General features: G+C 41.9%; 1 protein-coding gene across 1 annotated transcript; it reads left to right on the top strand.

Moving 5' to 3' along the window:
* Nucleotides 1-1,575: 1,575 nt before the first annotated feature.
* On the top strand, nt 1,576-12,423 carry LOC109888152 (cytochrome P450 2K1). Its single transcript, XM_031794688.1, has 8 exons — nt 1,576-2,132; nt 5,167-5,329; nt 7,136-7,285; nt 7,380-7,540; nt 7,665-7,844; nt 7,971-8,112; nt 9,900-10,226; nt 10,948-12,423. The coding sequence occupies exons 1-8, from the start codon at nt 1,926-1,928 to the stop codon at nt 11,133-11,135; spliced, it is 1,518 nt and encodes a 505-aa protein (XP_031650548.1). The 5' UTR covers nt 1,576-1,925; the 3' UTR covers nt 11,136-12,423.
* The last annotated feature ends 12,898 nt before the right edge of the window (nt 12,424-25,321 follow it).

Here is a 25,321-nt window from a genome sequence, read left to right as displayed (position 1 = left end):
GTCGCTGTACCGATAACATATCCCGAGTGAGCCATGTTTCTGTGGAGCAGAGAATGTTGCAATCACTGATGTTTCTCTGGAAGGCAACCCTTGCTCGGATTTTGTCTACCTTGTTGTCAAGAGACTGGACATTGGCGAGTAGTATACTTGGGAGCGGTGGGCGATGTGCCCGTCTACGCAGCCTGACCAGCTCCGTCTGCCCCTTCTGCGGCGCCATTGTTTTGGGTCGCCTGCTGGGATCCGATCCACTGTCCTGGGTGGTGGACCAAACAGAGGATCCGCTTCGGGAAAGTCGTATTCCTGGTCATAATGTTGGTAAGTTGACATTGCACTTATATCCAATAGTTTCTCTTGGCTGTATGTAATAAGACTCAAGATTTCCTGGGGTAACAGTGTATGAAATAATACATTTTAAAAAACTAACGCAAAGCGAGGCGGTCATCTCTGTCGGCGCCGGATGTAACACAACTATCAATTGTGATAATGTGCTCATATAAGTATGAATTCCTGCATATAGCAATGAACTATACATTTTTACAGTGTTTTGTCTAGCGTTACAACACAAGAGAGGAAACGTATGTCAGTTGAAGAGAACAAACCACTGACTCATTGGTTGAAATGTAAAATGTGCAGTTCAATGCTTTTTGCAGGAATGAAAACTTTATAGTGTAACGGTTTTCTTGAGGCGGACCAAAACGCAGCGTGGTTATTATTCATGGTTCTTTAATAAAGAAACTATACATGAATAGACTAAAAAAAACAAGAAATGTGAAAAACCAAAACAGCCCTATCTGGTGCAAACACAGAGACAGGAACAATCACCCACAAAACCCAACACCAAACAGGCTACCTAAATATGGTTCCCAATCAGAGACAATGACTAACACCTGCCTCTGATTGAGAACCATATCAGGCCAAACATAGAAATAGACAAACTAGACATGTAACATAGAATGCCCACTCAGATCACACCCTGACCAAACAAAACATAGAAACATACAAAGCAAACTATGGTCAGGGTGTGACATATAGGGTATTGGCCAGTACGTGGGGAAGGACCAATAGAAACACGAAGCCTTTATGTAGTGAACTTTACACTGCATAAAACTGTCCAAGACCTTTTGTACAGTGACACAAAACACAGTTACAGGTGTTGCCAACTGTAAACATTGGCAAGAGGCCAATCTGAAGCACAGGTCATTGAACCGATACCAGGCTAAAGACCATTCAGATTATCTCTCTGTTCCTGTGTTGCGTCTTTGCTGACTTTGTTTTAAATCTCATCAACAGATCACTATTCATTCATTGAATGGGAAATGATTTAACTGAACTGGTGAAACTGAATTATTTATGGTAAACCACACTCAGCCCCGCCTTAATAAAACACTCAGCCCCGCCTTAATAAAACACTCAGCCTCGCCTTAATAAAACATTTGCTTGGATACTGTGGTCTGCCTCTACTATGTGTAGTTTGGCTCAGAGCTTTCTATACTCATTGACATTCACATAGAGTGGTGTAGGAGGCACCTTGTTACAGACGAAGCAAACACACAGAGCTATTGCCTAATCCCCCCAACAGGTTGTTCCTCATTCTTTATCTCCTTGTCTGCAGTTCTATTCAGTGTTTTAACGAGGGTGTAATAAAGAGGAACATATCTCAGGATGAGGACAGGCATAGTGACCTTAATTAAATTATGATCAGACCATGCTATAATTTAGTCAATGATCTGCAGGGAATGTGTTGTGCAGGCTTGGCGCTACTATTCTTCTGTTTCTCAAGATGCCTAGCTCCTCCCCCAAGGCGGTCCTGTCCTCTACATAAGAAGAGCTCCATAGGCAGGTAGCTCTGTTGAGTGACTGTTGTGTATGAGCACAAGCTGTCTCTCTTTTTAGCCCAGGGTAAGGTGTAAGAGCTCCGATCGAAGATGTCTCTTATGGAAGATCTTCTCCTCCAGGCTCCAAGCACGGTGACACTGCTGGGGGCTGTGCTGTTTCTGCTCGTCCTCTACCTCCTCTCCTCTAGTTCCAGCTCTGAGGAACATGGGAAGGAGCCTCCAGGACCCAGGCCGCTGCCGCTGCTTGGTAACATTCTCCAGCTGGATCTCAGAAGGCCCTACCAGACCCTCTGTGAGGTGAGATATTAATAAGTCAAAGGCTTGCTTGCTTGAACTATTCATTTTCAAGTACCTCCTTTCAAGATATTGACTCACAGTACCCAGCTAGCACATTTGGTTTATTGGAAGTTGTGGAAAATATGTTTGTTGTTTCACATTATTTGTGGGAATGAAGCCATACGTTTCCTGACTGGTAAACATAATGTTTTTTTTAACCCTTGTGTAGTCTTAACATTCTGTATCCTCCCCTTATCATAAAGGTAAAAAAGGACCCGTCTTCACTAAACCTCTAAAATAAAGCACATCAATTTAATTTTAAACCCCAAATCTATTTTGCATGAAGAAACAAGCTGTCATTCGTCATAAACTTTGAACATCTGGGTTCTTCCTCTTCACAATGCAGAAAGACACTGTGGACATCACTCATTTGTATTACAACAAACCTGTCATCATTGTTTTCTTTACTAAAGTAGAGCTTTATTATTATTAGCTAAAGGTACTGCATAGGTGTTAACTTATTATGTTTAGCAAGAGATAGAACCTGTATAGTCTAAGAAAGTAGCAGAAATGTGCACAAAGTAGATTTGAATGCATTTTATTGAAGGGAAACAACAACAGTCTTGAACTGTTTTGGAAACATAGTGATATATTCTGTACAATGAGGAGTTCAACTACAAAATACTAGTCTTCTCCCATTTGTTTAACCATTGCCCCCACCCACAAGGTGTATAAACAACAACAATTATAAATAACAAAATAATATCCTAGATACAAAACAAATACTGTACATGAGGAACACAAATCAATCACCTCTAACTGCTCCAGGAGCACCCTCCTCTTGTTCTGCTTATCAGGCATCCAGGTAGGGTTGATCTTGTTCATATCACAAAGGCATTGTATGAGGACACATCAATGATGTTATGGAAGATGACCAGGGGCCAGCGGGCAGTCATCCTCCTGCAGCTGTAAGTTCCAATCACCTTGTCCAGGTTGTCCACGCCTCCTTTGTTGTGGTTGTAGTCCAGGATGATGGCTGGCTTCCTGTCCTCACGATCACTGATCTCAGCAGTTTTGTGCATTGTGCTCAGGACGACCACATTCTTGTTCCTCTTTGGGAGGTAAGAAACTAGAGTGGTGGTGGGGTGAAGGCAAACTTTGATGAGAAGGCCTCTCCTCCCCCTTGTAGTGACGAGTGCAGGGTGGAGCTTAGGCTTGTAGAAGGCCTCTCTCCCCCTTGTTGTGAGGAGTTCAGGGTGGAGCTTAGGCTTGTAGAAGGCCTCTCCTCCCCTTTTTGCGAGAAGTGCAGGGTGGAGCTTAGGCTTGTAGAAGGCCTCCCTCCACCTTGTTGCGAGAAGTGCAGGTTGGAGCTTAGGTTTGTAGAAGGCCTCTCTACCCCTTGTTGTGAGGAGTGCAGGGTGGAGCTTAGGCTTGTAGAAGGCCTCTCTACCCCTTGTTGTGAGGAGTGCAGGGTGGAGCTTAGGCTTGTAGAAGGCCTTTCCCCCTTGTTGTGAGGAGTGCAGGATGGAGCTTATGCTTGTTCTTTCTAACTGTGCCAACCATGGTGATCTTCCTCTTCAGGAGCTGCTGGCTGAGTTCATTCAGTAGCACACATCATCTCAATTTCTCATTGTGTTTGTCTTTGTTGGTTTTGTGGTGTGTAAATGATTTTATATCTGCCGGGTCAAAAATGACCCTTAGACAATCTTTGTACCCAGGTGGTGTACATCTTTCATGGAAATATTAACAAAGGCAATGTTTCAATTTTTCTAATGTTGGGGTCACTTTAGGAAAAGTCATCACATTTCAAGTTGAAAAAATATAAATCAGGGAGTTTTCTCTGTTGTTAAACATAGTGGCAGGTCATTTTGTACCCTTAAGACAACACAGGGTTAAACGTTCTGAGAAGAGAAGTGAACATTTTGCAGAAAATGTTGGTTATTTTTTGTTTTTTTAATAACTTCCGTATAAATTTAGCTGAAAGTTTCAATAAGACTTTGTTGCTTTCTTGAACGTTTTGAGCACAGACAGGACACATGGAATTTCATTTCATAAGGCATTAATAATGAAACACATGTATTTTTTATTGTGACAGCATCAGTGAGATTCAAACCTGTAACCCTCTGCTCTCTATCAATGGAATTAGTTCACAGCATCACCAAGATGGAGCTAGCATGACATGTTTAAAAAAATCATACAAATCTGTTAATTGTAGCGTATTCAAACAAACCCCATTTCAAAGGAAACACGCACTCATTAAGATCAGGTGTGGTCAATTAGTGGGTGCAGCCAATCACACCCAAACACACTTAATAAGATAGAGGATAGAGAGAGTTTTGTTGATGCTGAGAATGAAATGTATGTTTTTAAGTAACATTCTTAGAACTTTCTCTGAATGTTATGAAAGTTTTCTTGTGGTTTTTATGGAAAGTTTTCTAAACGTTCTCAGAACATTTTGAGAACATGACTTTAAATAAAACCACGAGGAAACCTGTACGAATCAATATGATGAAGTACTGAAATTCCCACAGAAGAACGTTGTTTCTTAACGCTCTTTGAACAATTTAAGAACATGATTTTTAATAGAACCATGAGGATATCTATGGGAAATGTTATGCTGAAGTACTGAAATTCCCATGAAGAACGTTATTCCTTTAATGTTCTCTAAACTATTTGAGAACATTCCCAATGTTAAACCAGTTTGAGAACGGTCCTAGAACACTACCAACATGGAACTCATTTCTTAAACGGGCTTAGAGTGTTCCAAAGCCAAGGAACTATACAGCACCATTGCCAGACATATGTGGAAGGTTGTTTTAAAAATAACCATATGACAACCATGCTCTCACCAAACTCTATGGTTCTCAGAACATTATGTGCTAGCTGGGTATTTTCATGATCAGTCATTCATTTCTGGAAGGTAACACAATAATCTTGTTTGTCAAACACTGACCTCAGAAGTTCATAGGCTCACATTTTACGAGGCATTTTTATTTGAATGGAAAGGATTTGATCTGTCTAAACCTGGTCTTTTGGCTTATTTTATGTTCTACAGCTGTCCAAGAAATATGGCTCGGTGTTCACAGTTCACATTGGACCCAGAAAAGTGGTCGTTCTCGCAGGATACAAGACAGTCAAGCAAGCACTGGTCAACCATGCAGAGGAGTTTGGGGACAGGGGCATCAATCATTTGTTTAGTGAATTAAACAAAGGACACGGTAATGTCAGATAACTGATTCGCAGGCCTACTACGTTGCAAACCTTGACAATGGACAGTTAAGCAGGCATGCTTGGTGCCATACTGTAAAAACCAACAACATTATACAGTACCAGTCTTTCAACGTTTTTCCTTAATTTCTTTTACTATGTTCTACATTGTAGAATAATAGTGAAGACATCAAAACTATGAAATAACACATATGGAATCATGTAGTAACCAAAAAAGTGCTTAAAAAAATCCAAATATATTTTCTATAAGAGATTATTCAAAGTAGCCACCCTTTTCCTTGATGACAGCTTTGCATATTCTTTGCATTCTCTCAACCTGCTTCACCTGGAATGCTTTTCCAACAGTCTTGAAGGAGTTCCCACATATGCTGAGCAATTGTTGGCTTCTTTTCCTTCACTCTTCATTCTAAGTCATCCCAAACTATCTCAATTGAATTGAGGTCGGGTGACTGTGGAGGCCATGTGATGCGGCACTCCATCACTCTCCTTCATGGTCAAATAGCCCTTACACAGCCTGGAAGTGTGTTTTGTCATTGTCCTGTTGAAAAACAAATGATAGTCCCGCTAAGCTTAAACCAGATGGGATGGCGTATCGCTGCAGAATGCTGTGGTAGCCATGCTGGTTAAGTGTGCCTTGAATTCTAAATAAATCACTGACAGTGTCACCAGCAAAGCACCCACACACACTCACACCTCCTCCTCCATGCTTCACGGTGGGAACCACACATGCGGAAAATCATCCATTCACCTGGAACCAAACATCTCAAATTTGGAATCAGACCAATGAAACGATTTCTACTGGTTTAATGTCCATTGCTCATGTTTCTTGGCCCAAGCAAGTTTCTTCTTCTTATTGGTGTCCTTTTAATAGTGGTTTCTTTTCAGCAAATCGACCATGAAGGGCTGATTCAGGCAGTCTCCTCTGAACAGTTGCTGTTTAGATGTGTCTGTTACATAAACTCTGTGGAGCATTTATTTGGTCTGCAAATTCTGAGGCTGGTACCTCTGCAGCAGCGGTAACTCTAGGTCTTCCTTTCCTGTGGGAGTCCTTATGAGAGACAGTTTCATCATAGCACTTGATGGTTTTTGCGACTGCACTTGAAGAAATGTGTCGTATTGACTGTCATTTCTCCTTGCTTATTTGAGCTGTTCCTGCCATAATAAGGACTTGGTATTTCACCAAATAGGGCTGTCTTCTGTATACCACCCATACCATGTCACAACACAACTGATTGGCTCAAACTTATTAAGAAGGAAAGAAATTCTACAAATGAACTTTTAACAAGGCACACTTGTTAATTGAATTGCATTCCAGGTGACTACCTCATGAAGCTGGTTGAGAGAATGCCAAGAGTGTGCAAAGCTGTCAGCAAGGCAAAGTGTGGCTACAATGAAGAATCTCAAATATAAAATGTATTTTGATTTGTTTAACACTTTTTTTGGATCCTACATGATTCCATTGGTGTTATTTAATAGTTTTGATGTCTTCACTATTATTCTAGAATGTAGAAAATAGTACAAATAAAGAAAAAGCGTTGAATGAGTAGGTGTGTCCAACCTTTTGACTGGTTCTGTACATGATGCTCTTCTGTGTTCAACCGACTCTAACAACCCCAAATATCTTACAAATATTTTATTTTCTCCTGACTTCATAAAAATATGAAGAAAAGAACAGATTTAGTTTGAAACCTCCTACTTCCATTAATCTGTGCTTCTTAAAATGGATTTGTATTCCTTTAAGAATGTCACTCAACTACGACATCAGAACAATATTGTTCTACTCTACTTTTTAATAGGTATTGTATTTGCAAATGGAGATTCATGGAAAGAGATGAGACGCTTTGCCCTTACAAACCTTAGAGACTTTGGAATGGGCAAGAAAGCGAGCGAGGAGAAGATCATTGAGGAAGTTCACTACTTGATTGAAGTGTTTGAAGAACACAAGGGTAAAGTTCTTTATATCAATAACACAAACAAAATAAGTCTTAATCTTTTCTCAGTTTTTCTCATTTCGGTTCTGTTTTTCGCTCTTTGTCACAGGTAAAGCATTTGACACAACCCAGGCAATGAATTACGCTGTCTCCAACATCATCTGCAGCATTGTGTACGGCAGCAGGTTTGACTACTCTGATCCACGGTTCCGACGCTCGGTGGATCAAGCCAATGAGTCCATCCGACTCGGAGGATCTATTTCAATACAGGTACGATACCGTGCTAATCATGTTTACTTTGAGAACAATGACAGACACACTAGATTAAATTAGTCCAAGTATAATATATACAGACAAAATAGAAGCTCATTTTTGCTTTGCTTTTTATTTAAAGTTGTACAACATGTTCCCATGGTTGGGCCCCTTGCTGAAGAACAAGACACTTATCTTGAAAAATATTGCCGACAACAAGGGGGAGATGAAGGAGCTGGTGAGGGGGCTGAAGGAGACTCTCAACCCGCAGATGTGTAGAGGCTTTGTGGACTCGTTCCTTGTCCGAAAACAGACCCTGGAGGTATAAAGCGTTATTACAGTTATAAGCATGTCGTTTCTTGGAGTGAATAACTAGGGAGTCCAGTGGGAGATGATTTAGAAATAACTGCTCTTGTTTACTGAAACATGTTTGTTTATCTATTAAAAGGAATCAGGCAACATGAACTCTCATTACCACACTGAGAATCTCATACAGACTGTGGCCAACCTGTTTGCTGCTGGTACTGACACCACGGGGACAACCCTGCGCTGGGGTCTGCTGCTCATGGCCAAGTACCCCGATATACAGGGTAAGAGTTGATACTCACACACTCACCTGACAAACATACCTCATACAGTGTATTTGGAAAGTATTCAGACCCCTTCACTTTTTCCACATTTTGTTACGTTACAGCCTTAATATAAAATTGATTCAATTGTTTTTATTTCTCATCAATCTACACACAATACCCCATAATCACAAAGCAAAAACAGGTTTTTAGAAATGTTTGCAAAAAATTGAAATATCACAGACTATGCTCTGTACTTTGTTGAAGCACCTTTGGCAGCGGCTACAGCCTTGAGTCTTCTTGGGCATGACGCTACAAGCTTGGCACACCTGTATTTTGGGAGTTTCTCCCATTCTTCTCTGCAGATCCTCTCAGGCTCTGTCAGGTTGGTTGGGGAGCGTCGGTGCACAGCTATTTTCAGGTCTCTCCAGAGATGTTCTATCGGCCTCAAGTGCGGGCTCTGGCTGGGCCAATCAAGGACTTTCAGAGACTTGTCGCGAAGCCACATCTGCATTGTCTTGGCTGTCTGCTTTGGGCTGTTGTCCTGTTGGAAGGTGAACCTTCGCCCCCAGTCTGAGATCCTGAGTACCCTGGAGCAGGTGTTCTTCAAGGATCTCTCTGTACTTTGCTCCATTCATCTTTGCCTCGATCCTGACTAATTTCGATCCTGACTAAAACATCCCCACAGCATGGCGCTGCCACCACCATGCTTCACTGTAGGGATGGTTGTGGCCAGGTGATGAGAGGTGTCTGTTTTCCTCCAGACGTGACACTTCGCATTCAGGTCAAAGAGTTATTGGTTTCATCAGACCAGAGAATCGTGTTTCTCATGGTCTGAGAGTCCTTTAGGTGCATTTTTGGCAAACTCCAAACAGGCTGTCATGTGCCTTTTACCGAGGAGTGGCTTCCGTCTGGCCACTCTACCATAAAGACCGAATTGGTGGAGTGTTGCAGATATGGTTGTCCTTCTGGAACGTTCTCCCATCTACACAGAGGTACTCTGGAGCTCTGTCAGAGTGACCATCAGTTCTTGTTCACCTCCCTGACAATGCCTTTAACCTCATGGCTTGGTATTTGCTCTGACATGCACTGTCAACTGTGGAACCTTATATATACAGGTGTGTGCCTTTCCAAATTATGTCCAATTAACTGAATTTACCATAGGTGGACTCCAATCAAGTTGTAAAAACATCTCAAGGGTGAAACAGGATGCACCTGAGCTCAATTGCGAGTCTCATAGTAAAGGGTCTGATTACTTATGTAAATGAGCTATTCCTGTTTTTTTTTAATGCGTTTACAAAAAGATCTATAAACCTGTTTTCACTTTGTCATTATGGGGTATTGTGTATAGATTGAGGACATTGAGGAAATGTTTTTATTTAATAAATTTTAGAATAAGGCTGTAATGTAACAAAATGTGGGAAAAGTTAGGGGGTCTGAATACTTTCCGAATACACTGTATATCCACAACTCAATCTCTTATAGCTCACTTGCATAACGTGTGCAAACTCCTCTATCTGTATTCTGTCTCTAAATGTTGTCTGTCACTAGCAGCATCATATTAAAGTTCTGAGTATCTGTAAATGTACTTGGCAAATAAAGGTGATTCTGATTTGAAGGACCTTTGTACAGAAAGTGTATGATTGCAGTTCTGTAAGACAATTCCGCTTTTACTCGCTGTAAACATTGGCAAATGTCCCACCTGAACCACAGGTCTTTGAATTGAATCCAAGTGAATTAACAGATACAGACTGAAGATCATTCAGATTTTATAGTAACTTTATCCCTCCTCTTCCTTTTTATTCCAGACCGGGTCCAAGAGGAGATAAGCAGAGTCATAGGAAGTCGTCAGGCCTTGGTAGAGGACAGGAAGAACCTGCCCTACACTGATGCAGTGATCCATGAGACCCAAAGACTGGCCAACATTGTACCCATGTCCATCCCTCACACCACCAGCCAAGACATCACCTTCCAGGGATACTTCATCAAAAAGGGGACTGATGTGTTACCTCTGCTGACGTCTGTCCTGCGAGATGAGAGCGAATGGAAGAGCCCTCACACCTTTAACCCTGACCACTTTCTGGATGAGGAAGGTCGATTCGTCAAGAAGGATGCCTTCATGCCTTTCTCTGCAGGTGAGTCCAACTGTGTGTTTCCTTATTAACACTATCATTCTGACATCCTTCTATGGTGGTCAATTAACTAATTCTGATATCCTTCTATGGTGGTCAATTAACTAATTGTGACATCCTTCTATGGTGGTCAATTAACTAATTGTGACATCCTTCTATGGTGGTCAATTAACTAATTCTGATATCCTTCTATGGTGGTCAATTAACTAATTCTGATATCCTTCTATGTTGGTAAATTAACACATTTTGATATCCTTCTATGTTGGTCAATTAACTAATTCTGATATCCTTCAATGTTGGTAAATTAACTAAACCTGATATCCTCATTGCTTTGGCTCAAAGAGAGTTGAGGGGATGGAAATGACATTGAAGCATTGTGGAATAGACATTGAATTGATGTCTTTGCCCAGTGGGAATATTGATATTTGTCAATATAGGAACCTACAGTCACACATCCATTGTCTCGGAGAGAGTCTGGTCAGGATGGAGCTCTTCCTTTTCTATGGTCCTCATGCTGTCTTCCTCATCTTCCTCTTCCAGGTCGTAGGGTGTGTCTAGGAGAGAGTCTGGCCAGGATGGAGCTCTTCCTTTTCTATTGTTCTCATGCTGTCTTCCTCATCTTCCTCTTCCAGGTCGTAGGGTGTGTCTCGGAGAGAGTCTGGCCAGGATGGAGCTCTTCCTTTTCTATTGTCCTCATGCTGTCTTCCTCATCTTCCTCTTCCAGGTCGTAGGGTGTGTCTAGGAGAGAGTCTGGCCAGGATGGAGCTCTTCCTTTTCTTCACCTCCCTCCTGCAGCGCTTTTGTTTCTCTCCTCCTCCCGGGGTAAGAGAGGAGGATCTGGACCTCACACCATCCCTGGGGTTCACCCTCAGTCCTTCACCTCACCAGTTGTGTGCTGTGAGCAGGGTCTGAGATGAAAGTCTGTGTCCAGTGTATATTACACACTAAACTCTCAACTTTAGACAAACATACTGCAGGAATATGCTGAAAAACTATGTTGTCACTGCCCATGGACATGAATGATATGAATATATACCTGGCTACAAGGATCTGAGGTTTAAAGCTGATTGGACCAAAATGAACTGAAGCAGCTTTTGTAAACCATTCGGAGGGGTTTTGCTGTCCTAGATGCTGACACCTTTATGATGTCTGAGGGGCATTTGTTTAAAACCATCAATGTTGATCTAGAGACAAACACTCAAACAACCTTTTAGGGATACCCTAGATGGGGTCCTCAGTAAAATGTCAATGTCCGCAGGAAGTGTACGTTATGATTGAGAGACCAAACTTGGACGTTAGGATCCTATTCTTAGACTGCAAGTGCCCTTATCCCCACTGAGGTCCATTGAAGTCATATCCTTACCCACCACTCCAGGGAAAATATTCTTGGTTTGTAATTCAAGAATTCAAGAATACATTCCTAAGAACATTCACATTTGTAATCTGAAAGTCCCCAAAATATGGCCTAAAATTGTCATCTAAATGAATAAAAGTGTAAACTCTAATCTAGTGCCTTCTATACTGTTAGTTGTACTGTCAATACTTGGCACTTTTTTACAGCACAACTGTATGACTTATAGCTCAGTGTTTTTCCACAGGTCCTTCTGACCAAAGAAACTCAGACATTTCAATTTTGTTTTACAATCGGGGGAAATTATGCAAATGTTTAATATTCTTTTACTTTTTAGTGCTGTCATTAATTTATTGAATGACAAATACTAAGTGTTAGTGAAGGAAAGGTAGACACATTGGCACTTTTTGAAAGCTTTTCTAAAAATATGAAAATAGGTAGCTATGTAGATGTATATGCAGATGATTGTTTATGTATCAGTAGTGTCACTTGTCACTTCAATCAGGGACGGTCTGGGGTGGGGTGGGTGAAACAGTGTCAATCACATCCAAACATGGGAAACCAGGTGTTTGGTGTCGTTCCAGTTGTCCCATTCCGGTCATCACTATGAGCTATCCTACACTAATCATTCTCATGTGAGATATATGTTAGCAGTTTAAATACTTACACACCCGTTCCCCCATCCTTCACTTTGCCCTTATTCAAGGATAACTGTATTATATTATAATATATACATATATATATGTAATAGCTGTATGTTTTTTAAAGTACCTAATCCATTGCTGAGACTGTATATTTAGCTGGAGGAAAAGAAATCCAATACAAATATCAAATAAATAAATACATGAATCTTCTTTATTTCAAATGTTATGCACTCTTAGAAAAAAGGGTGTCAAAAGGGTTCTTCAGCTGTCCCCATAGGAGAACCCTTTCCAATTTCAGGTAGATCCCTTATGGAAAGAGTTTTACATGGAACCCAAAATGGGGGGTTCTACCTGGAACCAGAAAGCGTTCTCCAAAGGGAAGACAGAATAGGTTTGCCCATCATTCTTGAGCAGGAGGGGCAAAGTTCTCCCCAAATTTGTGGTATCCAATTGGTAGTTACAGTCTTGTCCCATCGCTGCATCTCCCATACGAACTAAGGAGAGGCGAAGGTTGAGAGCCGTTTCATCCTCTGAAACACATCCCAGCCAAGCCCCACTGTTTCTTGACACAATGCCCGCTTAACCCGGAAGCCAGCCGCACCAATGTATCGGAGGAAACACCGTACACCTGGCAACCATGTCAGCGTGCATGCACCCAGCCCGCCACAGGAGTCGCTAGAGCGCAATGGGACAAGGAAATCTCTGCCTGCCAAACCCTCTCCTATCCCGGACGACGCTGGGCCAATTGTGGGCCACCTTATGGGTCTCCCAGTCACGGCCAGCTGTGACACAGCCTGGGAACCTGGGTCTGTAGGGACGCCTCAAGCAATGCAATGCAGTGCCTTAGACCGCTGCACCACTCAGGATGCCCCCACAAATTGATTTTAACAAACAATTGGTCCCCCCAAAAATGCGTCCCTCTGTTGAATTTCAAAATCCCGATGTAGCCCTCGAGCCACAAAGTTTGCCCACCCCTGAGCTAGAGGTTATGTTAGATGACAGTATTAGGTATGGAAGATGAACTTTTAATGGAAAAATAATAATAACTTTGAATTTACAAGCATATACATATGAAATATTTTAATTCCCTTTATGTATTTGCAACAACCATTCAATAGCAATCTCATTATTGAGTGAGCATTAATAATGGAACAAAGCCTTTGGGTGTGAACATCAGAACAGATAAGATCACTATCTGAATAAACTTACTGTATATTGAACACAATATATGGGAACTGAATGCAAGTACAGCATTTAAATAGGTTGAGGAAGAAAATAAATATATGACACTTATTTAATTAGGAAAATATCAATGCGAAGCTGTACTGTAGAATGTCCATCTCTAAAGTGATAATGACAGTTCTTGCTGGCTATATCCTTTTACTGCAGTGGGCTAAATCAGGGTCACTCCGAGTGTTTCTGGGTAGTCTTAAACAAATCTACTTTGCAATAAAAGTATACACCTCACACACATGGTTATGGCTTTAAAAAAAAGAAGACACCTGTACCATGTCAGATATAGAGTTGTAATGTATTACATTTAGAGTTTGCATCCCAATATTACACTTTGTATACATCACAGAACACTGATATATATAACAAAACTGTTTGACATAGAAACCCCAGATTTTCAAAAATATTTAAAATGTGTTTTTATTAATTATGAAACTTTGACAAATATTAATAACATTCCAACCATGAGGCCACTTTGGTCATTCGACAGCAGGAAAGAGCTACATTGTGCAGACAGAGTCATAGAGGTGCCGACACTAGCTCTGGGTTGTGCTGGTAGACCATCCTGCCGCTGACACTAGGCCACGACATGGACTTATTACAGACCAGACACAAGAGACATGAGGTCTTTATGCAACAATAACATGCTGGTGTGATAAACAATTGTTCAAAATGATTGATCCCTTCAAATGGACAATTATGACCACATTTGAATGATTCAGCACAGTTTTACTCACGAAAAGCAGAAGATGTACTGTAATGTACTGTATTAGACATTGAAATGTCGCTTTGGCACTTTTCCTTTGGCTGTCCTCCTCATGGCATACTATGGTTCAACATAGAGACTATTTCCATTATGGGAATTATTGGTCTTTCTGTCTTTCTCTTTGTCTTCCTCTCGGTCTTTCTTTCTCTTCCTCTCTGTCTTTCTGTCTGTTTTTCTCTTTCGCTCTGTCTTTCTGTCTGTCTGTCTTTCCCTACTGTCTTTCTCTTTCTCTCCGTCTTTCTCGTTCACTCTGTCTTTCTGTCTGTCTTTATCTCTCTTTCTTTCTTTCTTTCTTTGTCTGTCTTTCTTTCTCTCTGTCTTTCTGTCTGTCTTTCATTCTTTCTGTCAAACTTTCTCTTTCTGTCTGTCTGTCTGTCTCTCTTTCTTGGTCTTTCTGTCTGTCTGTCTTTCTGTCTTTTTCTCTCTCTTTCCCTCTCTCTTGTACACACACAGCACACACAAACCACACTGTAGGTAAATCATTATGACTTGGTGACAGAGGCAGCCTGCATAGGTCATTCTCAATGAGAATGTCTCGAGTCATTATGTTTAATTACACAGACAAGCTGTCTGGGAGTGAAGTCAGGACTTTGTTGAGGAGAGACTGGGTTATGTTGTTGAGGGAAACGAATCAAAGGTCATGGATTCTGAGGGTGTTTAGTCACATTTTAAGAAATGGGTGCTATGTGAAACAGTTTAACTGTCAGGAAGTCATAGAGCTGAGTTGAACTTATTACAGTAATTGTACTGTAATTGTACTGTTCCTGGAGTGCCACAGGTACAGCTAGGCACCACACTTGGCCACACTTGTTCCAGCTAGGCACCACACTTGAGCAACTGAGCAAATTGATCAGTTCAGTTCAGCACACCTTATCTTCCAGGTCGATTTAAAAACATGAAGTGCCTGCGGCACTCCAGGACCAGAGTTACCTACCTCTACGGCTCTCCAGGACTAGAGTTACCTACCTCTACGGCACTCCAGGACCAGGGTCCTCTGGCATGCCTCACCCCTGACCAACCCACCTCTCATATAAGACAAACCCACCCTTCACCCCAAACCAACCCACCCCTCATCCCAGAAAAACTCACTCCTCATCCCCAGACCAACCCACCCCTCATCCCAGACAAACCCACCCCTCACCCCAGACAAACCCACCCCTCACCCCAGACAAACTCACCCCTCATCCCAGACAAACCCACCCCTCATCCCAGACAACCCACCCCTCATCCCAGACAAACCCACCCCTTACCCAAGACCCACCCACCTCTCACCACCAGACACCCCTTAACCCAGACCAACCCACCCCTCATCCCAGACAAACCCACCCCTCATCCCAGACAAACCCACCCCTCATCCCAGACAAACCCACCTCTCACCACCAGACACCCCTTAACCCAAACCAACCCACCCCTCATCCCAGACAAACCCACCCCTTACCCAAGACCCACCCACCTCTCACCACCAGACACCCCTTAACCCAGACCAACCCACCACACAACCGCTAAGACAACTGCTGTGGTCACATCAACATCAGGTTGGTGTTTTTTGTCATCAGATCATGCTGGAATGTGAGGCAAACATAGTGTTGTTCTTGCCCATGGATGTACATTTGAAGTCAGAAATGTACATACACCTTCGTCAAATACATTTAAACTCAGTTTTTCACAATTCCTGACATTTAATCCTAGTACAAATTCCCTGTTTTAGGTATAAGAATGTAAAATGTCAGAATAATATTAGAGAGAATGATTTATTTCAGATTTGAATTCTTTCATCACATTCCCAGTGGGTCAGAAGTTTACATACTCTCAATTCGTATTTGGTAGCATTGTCTTTAAATTGTTTAACTTGGGTCAAACTTTTCGGGCAGCCATCCACAAGCTTCCCACAATGAGGGGTGAATTTTGGCCCATTCCTCCTGACAGACCTGGTGTAACTGAGTCAGTATTGAAGACCTCCTTGCTCGCACACGCTTTTTCAGTTCTGCCCACAAATTTTCTATAGGATTGAGGCCAGGGCTTTGTGATGGCCACTCTTAATACCATGATGTTGTTGTCCTTAAGCCCTTTTGCCACAACTTTGGAAGTATGCTTGGGGTCATTGTCCATTTGGAAGACCCACCAAGCTTTAACTTCCTGACTGATGTCTTGAGATGTTGCTTCAATATATCCACATAATTTTCCTTCCTCATGATGCCATATATTTTGTGATGTGCACCAGTCCCTCCTGCAGCAAAGCACCCCCACAACATGATGCTGCCACCCCCGTGCTTCACGGTTGGGATGTGGTTCTTCGGCTTGCAAGCCTCCCACTTTTTCCTCCAACCATAACAATGGTCATTATGGCCAAACAATTCTATTTTTGTTTCATAAGACAAGAGGACATTTCTCCAAAAAGTACTATCTTTGTCCACAAGTGCAGTTGCAAACCGTAGTCTGGCTTTTTTATGGCGATTTTGGAGCAGTGGCTTCTTCCTTGCTGAGCGGCGTTTCAGGTTATGTCGATATAGGACTCATTTTTACTGTGGATATAGATACTTCTGTACCTGTTTCCATCAGCATCGTCACAAGGTCCTTTGCTGTTGTGCTGGGATTGATTTGCACTTTTCGCACCAAAGTACATTCATCTCTAGGAGACAGAACGCGTCTCCTTCCTGAGCGGTATCACAGCTGCGTGGTCCCATGGTGTTTATACTTGCGTACTATTGTTTGTACAGATGAACGTGGTACCTTCAGGCGTTTGGAAATTGCTCCCAAGGATGAACCAGACTTGTGGAGGTCTATAATTTCTTTCTGAGGTCTTGGCTGATTTCTTCTGATTTACCCATGATGTCAAGCAAAGAGGCACTTAGTTTGAAGGTAGGCCTTGAAATACATCCACAGGTACACCTCCAATTGACTCAAATTATGTCCATTAGCCTTTCAGATGCTTCTAAAGCCATGACATCATTTTCTGGAATTTTCCAAGCTGTTTAAAGGCACAGTCAATTTAGTGAATGTAAACTTCTGACCCACTGGAATTGTGATACAGTGAATTATAAGTGAAATAATCTGTCTGTAAACAATTGTTGGAAAAATGACTTGTGTCATGCACAAAGTAGATGTCCTAACCGACTTGCCAAAACTGTAGTTTGTTAACAAGACATTTGTGGGGTGGTTGGAAAACGAGTTTTAACAGTAACTACAATTCCTCTGCTTCCATCTTTTTGTAATTTACGCTTTGGTTATGATAATCTACCTGTTTATCATTCGAATGGAATGTCAATCTGGTACAAACCTTTATTCCCTTAAAACATAGCTCTTCTTGTGTGTAATTGCCAATATTGATGGGAGGAGGTGAAAGAAACGACCACACATCGAAGTGCAAACTGATGTGACAGAGTGAGCATTTATGAGGCTTTCTTCCTATTGCCACACTTCTCCATGGCCTTGACTTACTCCTTGGTGACTCACTTCCTGTTGGAGTGGCACAGGCTGCTCTATACACTGTCCCTGTCTAACACTGTCCCTGTCCAACATTGTCCCTGTCCAAAGCAAGTCATCAGGATAAGGATTACCAGCTCCACTATATACTCCAAAACTTTAAAACAGTCAGATGGGGAATTTGATCTACAGGTAACTGCCAAAAAAAGGAAGAACTTGAGTAAATGAAGGATAAAAAGTATGTTGAAAGCAGCTCCTTCCACACAGGTGTGATTCCTCAGTTAATTAAGTGATTTATACTGAACAAAAATATAAACGCAACATGTGAAGTGTTGGTCCCATGTTTCATGAGCTGAAGTAAAATATCTCAGAAATGTTAAATTTGCAGAAAAAGCTTATTTCTCAACATCAAAACATTGCACACAGGGGCAGAATGACAGATTTGTACCTTGTCAGCTCGGGGGTTTGAACTTGCAACATTCCGGTTACTAGTCCAACACTCTAACCACTAGGCTACCATAAGCCACCGCCAATGTCATTTTAGAGAATTTGGCAGTATGTTCAACCAGCTTCACAACCGCAGACCACCTGTAACCACGGCAGCCCAGGACCTCCACATCCATCTTCATCACCTGCGGGATGGTCTGAGACCAGCCACCCAGACAGCTGATGAAACTGTGGGTTTGCACAACCAAAGAATTTCTGCACAAACTGTCAGAAGGGAAGTTCATCTGTGTGTTCATCAATTTCACCAGGGCCTTGACCTGACTGCAGTTCTGCCTCGTAACCGTCTTCAGTGGGCAAATGTTCACCTTCGATGGCCTTCACAGATTAATCCCAATTTCAACTGTACCGGGAAGATGGCGTTTTGTGGGTGAGCGGTTTGCTGATGTCAATGTTGTAAATATTCTGAGTGGCCATTTTATTAATTGTTCAGCAGTCTTATAGATTGGGGGTAGAAGCAACCGGTCAGGATGCTTTCGGTGGTGCAGCTATAGAACACATGCCAAATCTTTTCAGTCTCCGGAGGGGGAAAAGGTGTTGTCGTGACCTCGTCACGACTGTCTTGGTGTCTTTGGACCATGATAGTTTGTTGGTGATGTGGACACCAAGGAACTTGAAGCTCTCGATCCGCTCCATAAGAGGCCCACCGACGTTAATGGGGGATTGTTCGGCACCCTTTTCCTGTAGTTCACAATCCGTTCCTTTGTCTTGCTCACATTGAGGGGGAGGTTCTTGTCCTGGTACCACACTGCCAGGTCTCTGACCTGCTCCCTATAGACTTGCTCCCTATAGTCTCATCATTGTCGGTGATCAGGCCTAACACTGTTTTGTCATCAACAAACTTAATGATGGTGTTTGAGTCGTGCTTGGCCATGCAGTCATGGGTGAACAGGGAGTACAGGAGGGGACTAAGCACTCACCCCTGAGGGCCCCCAGTGTTGTGTTGTTGCCTACCCTTACCACCTGAGGGTGGGCCGTCAGTAAGTCCAGTTGCAGAGGGAGGTGTTTAGTCCCAGGATCCTTAGCTTAGTGGTGAGCTTTGTGGGCACTATGGTGTTGAATGCTGACCTGTAGTCAATGAATAGCATTCTCACATAGGTTTTCCTTTCGTCCAGGTGGGAAAGAGCAGTATGGAGTGCAATTGAGATTGCGTCATCTGTGGATCTGTTGGGGCAGTATACGAATTGGAGTGGGTCTAGGGTTTCCGGGATGATGATGCTGATGTAAGTCATGACCAGCCTTTCAAAACACTTCATGGCTACCGATGTGAGTGCTACAGGGCAGTAGTCATTTAGGCAGGTTGCCTTTGCTTCCTTGGTCTGCTTCCTTGGTTGCCTTTGCTTATTGTGGTCTGCTTGAAACATGTAGATATTACAGACTCAGTCAGGGAGAGGTTGAAAATGCCAGTTGTTCCGTGCATCCTGGTAATCTGTCTGGCCCCGTGGCCTTTTGAATATTGACCTGTTTAAAGGTCTTGATCACACAGCCATCTCCTCATGTTTCAGCATGATAATGCATGTCCAATGTCGCAAGGATCTGTACATAATTACTGGAAGCTGAAAATGTCCTAGATCTTCCATGGCCTGCATACTTACCAGACATGTCACCCATTGAGCATGTTTGGGATGCTCTGGATCAATGTGTACGACAGCGTGTTCCAGTTCCCGCCAATATCCAGCAACTTCGCATAGCCATTCAAGAGGAGTGGGACAACATTCCACAGGCCACAATCAACAGCCTGATCAACTCTATGCGAAGGAGATGTATCATGCTGCATGAGGCAAATGGTGGTCACACCAGATACTGACTGCTTTTCTGATCCACACCCTACTTGTTTTTAAGGTATCTGTGACCAACAGATGCATATCTGTCTCAGGTATGTGAAATCTATAGATTAGGGCCTATTGCATTTATTTCAATTGACTGATTTCCTTATAAACTGTAACTCAGTAAATCTTTGAAATTGTTGTATGTTGCATTTATATTTTTTATTCAGTGTACATCCCATCATGCTTAGGGTATTGTATAAAAATGCCCAGTTGCCCATTATTTGGGCTAGCATGGCTAGAAGAAGAGCTCTCTGACTTTTTAAGAGGAGTCTCAAAGAAGTATAGGGGGTTTAAAGGGTGTGTTTGTGTAGTAGTGTGTGTGCGTGCGTGTACGTGTCCGTGTGTGCGTGCGTGTCTCAGTCACTTATGGGAGATTCTAGAGAGGCGCATGAGACAGCATTTTCCACCAACATCAACAAACGTTAGACAATGGAATTTGTCTTGAAAGAATGGTGTCGAATCTTTCCAGTAGAGTTCCAGACACTTAGAACAAGTCAAATCTAGGACTGTTCTGGTGGCTCGTGGTGGCCCAACTCCTATAAATACACTTTATGTTGGCATTTTCTTTATTATACAGTTACCTGTATATTCACACATTTGACTTGAACATTTCAGAGAATCCTCAATAAACGTCAACAGTCAGAAAATGGTACAAAATGTGGACACGTTTATGTCTTTGGACACACATTAAACAATGGTAAAATGTTACTTGATTAGTTGATATTGTTATTGTTGTTGTTTTGTTGTAGTTGCTGAACCAACACTCTTACCAATTCATTTAGCCTTTGTAGGTTTAAGACATTTTACAAAGTGAGAGAATGAATGATCATCATTACACTTCCAGTGAAAATCTCACAATACATTACTGCTTCATTCCATAACACAGACAACTAAAATGTCAGCAGAAAATCTCAACAATATTGTATACGGTCAGGTATTCCCAAACTGGGGTACGCAATGCCGTCGCCAAATAGAAATGTGATTTAGATTTATTTTCCAACAGGGCTATACATCTGGGTGTTTTTCTCTCTCACCTGAGTAGCCTTGTTTCACTGCCAAAAATAAAATTAAACCATTTAGTGTTCAGCAAAATAACAACACAATATCAAATACAGGTAGCGTAGTCAAATAATGAACTTCCAATCAAATTAACCGTTACTCTCTCGCGGGACGTAGCTGCTGCTCATGTTGGTATCTGTACTGATGGCGCAGAAGCCATAACAGGGAGACAGTGTTGTGGTAATGTACGTACAAGCAGTTGGCTACACTGCAGCATCCACCGAGAAGCTCTTGCTGCCAAGGGAATGCCTGACAGCTTGAAAGATGTTTTGGACATTACAGTGAAAATGGTTAACTTTGTTTTCTGCATTATGTAATGATATGGGCAGCGACCATGTAACACTTTTACAACATACAGAGAAGTGCGCTGGTTATCAAGGGGCAAAGTATTGACACGTTTTTTTGAGTTGAGAAACAGGCTTAAAGTTTTCTTTACTGACCATAATTTTCACCTGTCTGACCGCTTGCATGAGGATGAGTTTCTCACACGACTGGCCTATCTGGGTGAGAGAGAACTCAAGCTTACAGACAAAGTCAAATGTGAAAAAGCGAAGCATCTGAGTGAGTTGGGTGCGCAATTACGCAGGTACTTTCCCGAAACAAATTACACAAACAACTGGATTCGTTATCCCTTTCATGCCCTGCCTCCAGTCCACTTACCGATATCTGAACAATGAGCCTCATCGAAATTGCAACAAGCCGTTCTGTGTACATTTAATTTAATTAGAAGCCACTGACAGATTTCTGGATTGGGCTGCGCTCAGAGATCCCTGCCTTGCCAAATCGCGCTGTTAAGACACTGATTTCCTTTGCAACCAAGTAGCTATGTGAGAGTGGAATCTCGGCCCTCACTAGCACTAAATACAGGCACAGACTGTGTGTGGAAAATGATTTAAGACTGAGACTCTCTCCAATATAACCCAACATTGCAGAGTTGTGTGAATCCTTTCAAGCACAGCCTTCTCATTAACCTGTGGTGTGTTATTCACAATTTTCGATGAACAAATAAGGTTTTATATGTAAGATGGTTAAATAAAGAGCAACATTATTGATTATTATTATATTATTATTTGTGCCCTGGGTCTATAAGAGCTCTTTGTCACTTCCCACGAGCCGGGTTGTGACAAAAACTCACATTCATTCTTATGTTTGATAAATGTATTGTATAGTGTGTGTGTGGCAGGCTTACGATGGCAAAAAACAACATTTGAGAGTGCACTGACCCTGGTGCTAGAGGGGGTACAGCTGACCCTGGTGCTAGAGGGGATACACAGCTGGAGGTTGAATGCTTGAAGGGGTACGGGACTATAAAACGTTTGGGAACCACTGGTATACAGTATTATAGTTCAATATACAACAAATCCACAGATTGTCATTAATACATTTTTCAGATGATGGCAACATATTGTCAACATTTTTGTTGGTAAGATATATTTAAAAAAGTACAACCTGATATCTAAAATCTCATAAGAATTTTTGGGGTTGAAATGATATATCTGTAATATACACTCACCGGCCAGTCTATTAGATACGCCACCCTTTTCACCAAAATTGATTGCTCCTACAGACAGTGAGTCACGTTGCCGTGGCTTGTTATATAAAGCAGGTAGACAGGCATCGAGACATTCAGGTACTGTTCAGTTGAACGTTAGAATTGGCAAAACTAGTGACCTAAGCAACTTTGAATGTGGTATGATCATCGGTGCCAGGCGCACCGGATCCAGTATATAAGAAATGACCGCACTCCTGGGCTTTTCATGCATGACAGTGTCTATGGTTTATCGAGAATAGTAGCAATTTAAAAAAAGAACATCTAGTCAGCGGCAGTCCTGTAAGCGAAAACAGCTCGTTGATGAGAGGTCAAAGGAGAATGGCAAGAATCGTGCAAGCTAACAGGTGGGCCACAAACAGACAAATAACGGTGCAGTACAACAGTGGTGTGCAGAGCGGCATCTCAAAATGCCCAACTCATTGATCCTTGTCATGGATGGGCTATTGCAGACGATCACACCGGGTTCCACTCCTATCAGCTGAAAACAAGGAGAAGCGGCTCCATTTGGCACTTGATCACTAACACTGGACAATTGAGGAGTGGAAAAACATGGCCTGGAACATGACAGTGAGTTCAGTTTGAGTGGCCTGATCACTCAGTCCCCAGACCTCCACCCAATAGAGCAGAATATCCTTGGGATGAGATGGAATTAACGTATCGCCGTCCAATCCGCAGCAACTGCGTGATGCCATCACGTCTGCAAGGACAAACATCCCTGTGGAACTCTTCTGACGCCATGTAGAATGCCCCAAATAATTCAGGCCATTCTGGATCCAAAGGGGGTGTCCGACCCGGTACTAGATGGTAAATAATAGACTGGCCAGTGACTGTATATTCCAGGGTTTCTTTATGTGTGCTTGTGTTGAAGCCCACTGTTCTCCTTGACTCTGTTAATTGACTGTAATTCAAAGAGGCCTCCCACTGAGTTGAGTGATGAGGCAAAGACAGCACTCAGAGCTCAACCTTACTTTGGAGCCAGAAGAAAAAAAAGAGTTGTTGGTTATGTAACCCATCTATGGTTATGTAAACCGTCTCTGGTTGTGTAACCCATCTGTAGGTACAGTAGTGTGCTCATTAAGTTAAGGAAAACAAGTTGTCAGGCTCTCAAAATAACAACACAAAGGAGAGAAACAGATATTTACAAAAGCAATGTTTTGTCCGATCAGACCCAAGGCTCTATTCTGGAGTAACAATGGTGTTTGATTTAGTGTCTTACAGTATTGGAGAGCGGGGTATGTTGAGAATCTTTTACATTTAACATCACTACGTCAAATTAAATATTGTTTTTTTTATTTCTAATAAAGATATATGCATATATTTCCAGATGTTGTGACATAATCAGTATTCACGTAGCCATAATAATTTTGAAAACATAGCTTGTCCTAAAACAGTGTTCTCTTGGTATGGCGTAAACAGAGCATAGGAACAGGGTAAGCATAGGGACATATTTCTTGGTATGACACTTGGTACTTTTTAAAGCACTTTTAACATAGGCTCAGACCCTGGTGTAACCTCATATGCCTTGCATTACGTCTGAGAAGAAAACACTTCAATTGTGGCCAAGAGGTGGCCGAACCCAACTGATGAAGGCATTTTTCATCATTTGAAAATCACATGAATATGTAGTCTCTTCAAAATACTATGCATATTATGCATAAAACTTACAAAATGTAATCATCATTTGTATTGGCTCAACTTGCCCCTGGTAAAATGGCACAATTTACCCCAAAGCAACACTTTTTACTATATTAGCTCACATTGTTACAAAGATGCACTTTCATGCAAAATTTAGGACCACATATTGTAGCTTCTATAGACCCCACCTGATGTATGAAACACTTTTAAAATGATCTACTTTGGTTTAGATACAAGCATCATGAAACCTGTAAGACAATACATTTATTTGACTTTGTGAAAATCTGTAATTTTTTGGGACCTAAACTTGCTTACCATTTTTTCCATGTGGTTTCTTCCTTCACACAGACTTCCTACATATTTAGTAACATGATTTATTTTGTGTATGGTTTCCTAGACATACCTCACTCGCCTCTACAGTACAGCTTCCTGGGAATTGGCTGCCACCTAATAACATAGCATTTAGCTTCTCAATTTACAACAACTCTGTACAGTGTAGCAATGATTATGGACAAGAAGTAAACATGTAGTTCTTCACTAGATACTATTTGATATATATTTTTTTTTAAGTTGGTAGAAATACTGCCTCTACATAGATGATGATTTTTCCCAGTATTCTTTCCCCATTGTGGGGTTAACAGGTTAAATCCACACAGGCCCAGTGCGTGTTGGTCACTGCAATGTGCAGTAGAAAGCCTGCTAGGATGGTGTGGAGGAGACGTGTGGCCCCAGTGTCTCGGTGCTGAGGGACCTGAGGGGAATGCAGCAGACAGGGCTTCCTTCTGAGAGGACTAATATCTCAAATATGTTTAGCTGACATCTACTGTATCTAGTGTACCAGATCATTTCCCTGTTTCAGATGAATCATTTATTTAGTCTACCCTGTTTCTTTAGTCTACACTGTTTCTCTATTCTACCCTGTTTCAGATGAATCATTTCTTTAGCCTACCCTGTTTCTTTAGTCTACACTGTTTCTCTATTCTAACCTGTTTCAGATGAATCATTTCTCTAGCCTACCCTGTTTCAGATGAATCATTTCTTTAGCCTACCCTGTTTCTTTAGTCTACACTGTTTCTCTATTCTAACCTGTTTCAGATGAATC

The sequence above is a fragment of the Oncorhynchus kisutch genome, linkage group LG17, assembly GCF_002021735.2.
Source record: "Oncorhynchus kisutch isolate 150728-3 linkage group LG17, Okis_V2, whole genome shotgun sequence".
Lineage (NCBI taxonomy): Eukaryota > Metazoa > Chordata > Actinopteri > Salmoniformes > Salmonidae > Oncorhynchus > Oncorhynchus kisutch.
The sequence above is the reverse complement of the archived record's forward strand: the minus strand, read 5'-3'. Positions and strand labels throughout refer to the sequence as shown.

What these genes read in the sequence shown, in the direction of transcription:
- LOC109888152 (XM_031794688.1), top strand. Translation starts at nt 1,926, where the DNA reads ATGTCTCTTATGGAAGATCTTCTCCTCCAGGCTCCAAGCACGGTGACA. An exon ending in GAGGATCTATTTCAATACAG is followed by an intron (nt 7,541 to 7,664) that starts GTACGATACCGT and finishes TTTTATTTAAAG; the next exon opens with TTGTACAACATGTTCCCATG. An exon ending in CTTCATGCCTTTCTCTGCAG is followed by an intron (nt 10,227 to 10,947) that starts GTGAGTCCAACT and finishes TTCCTCTTCCAG; the next exon opens with GTCGTAGGGTGTGTCTAGGA.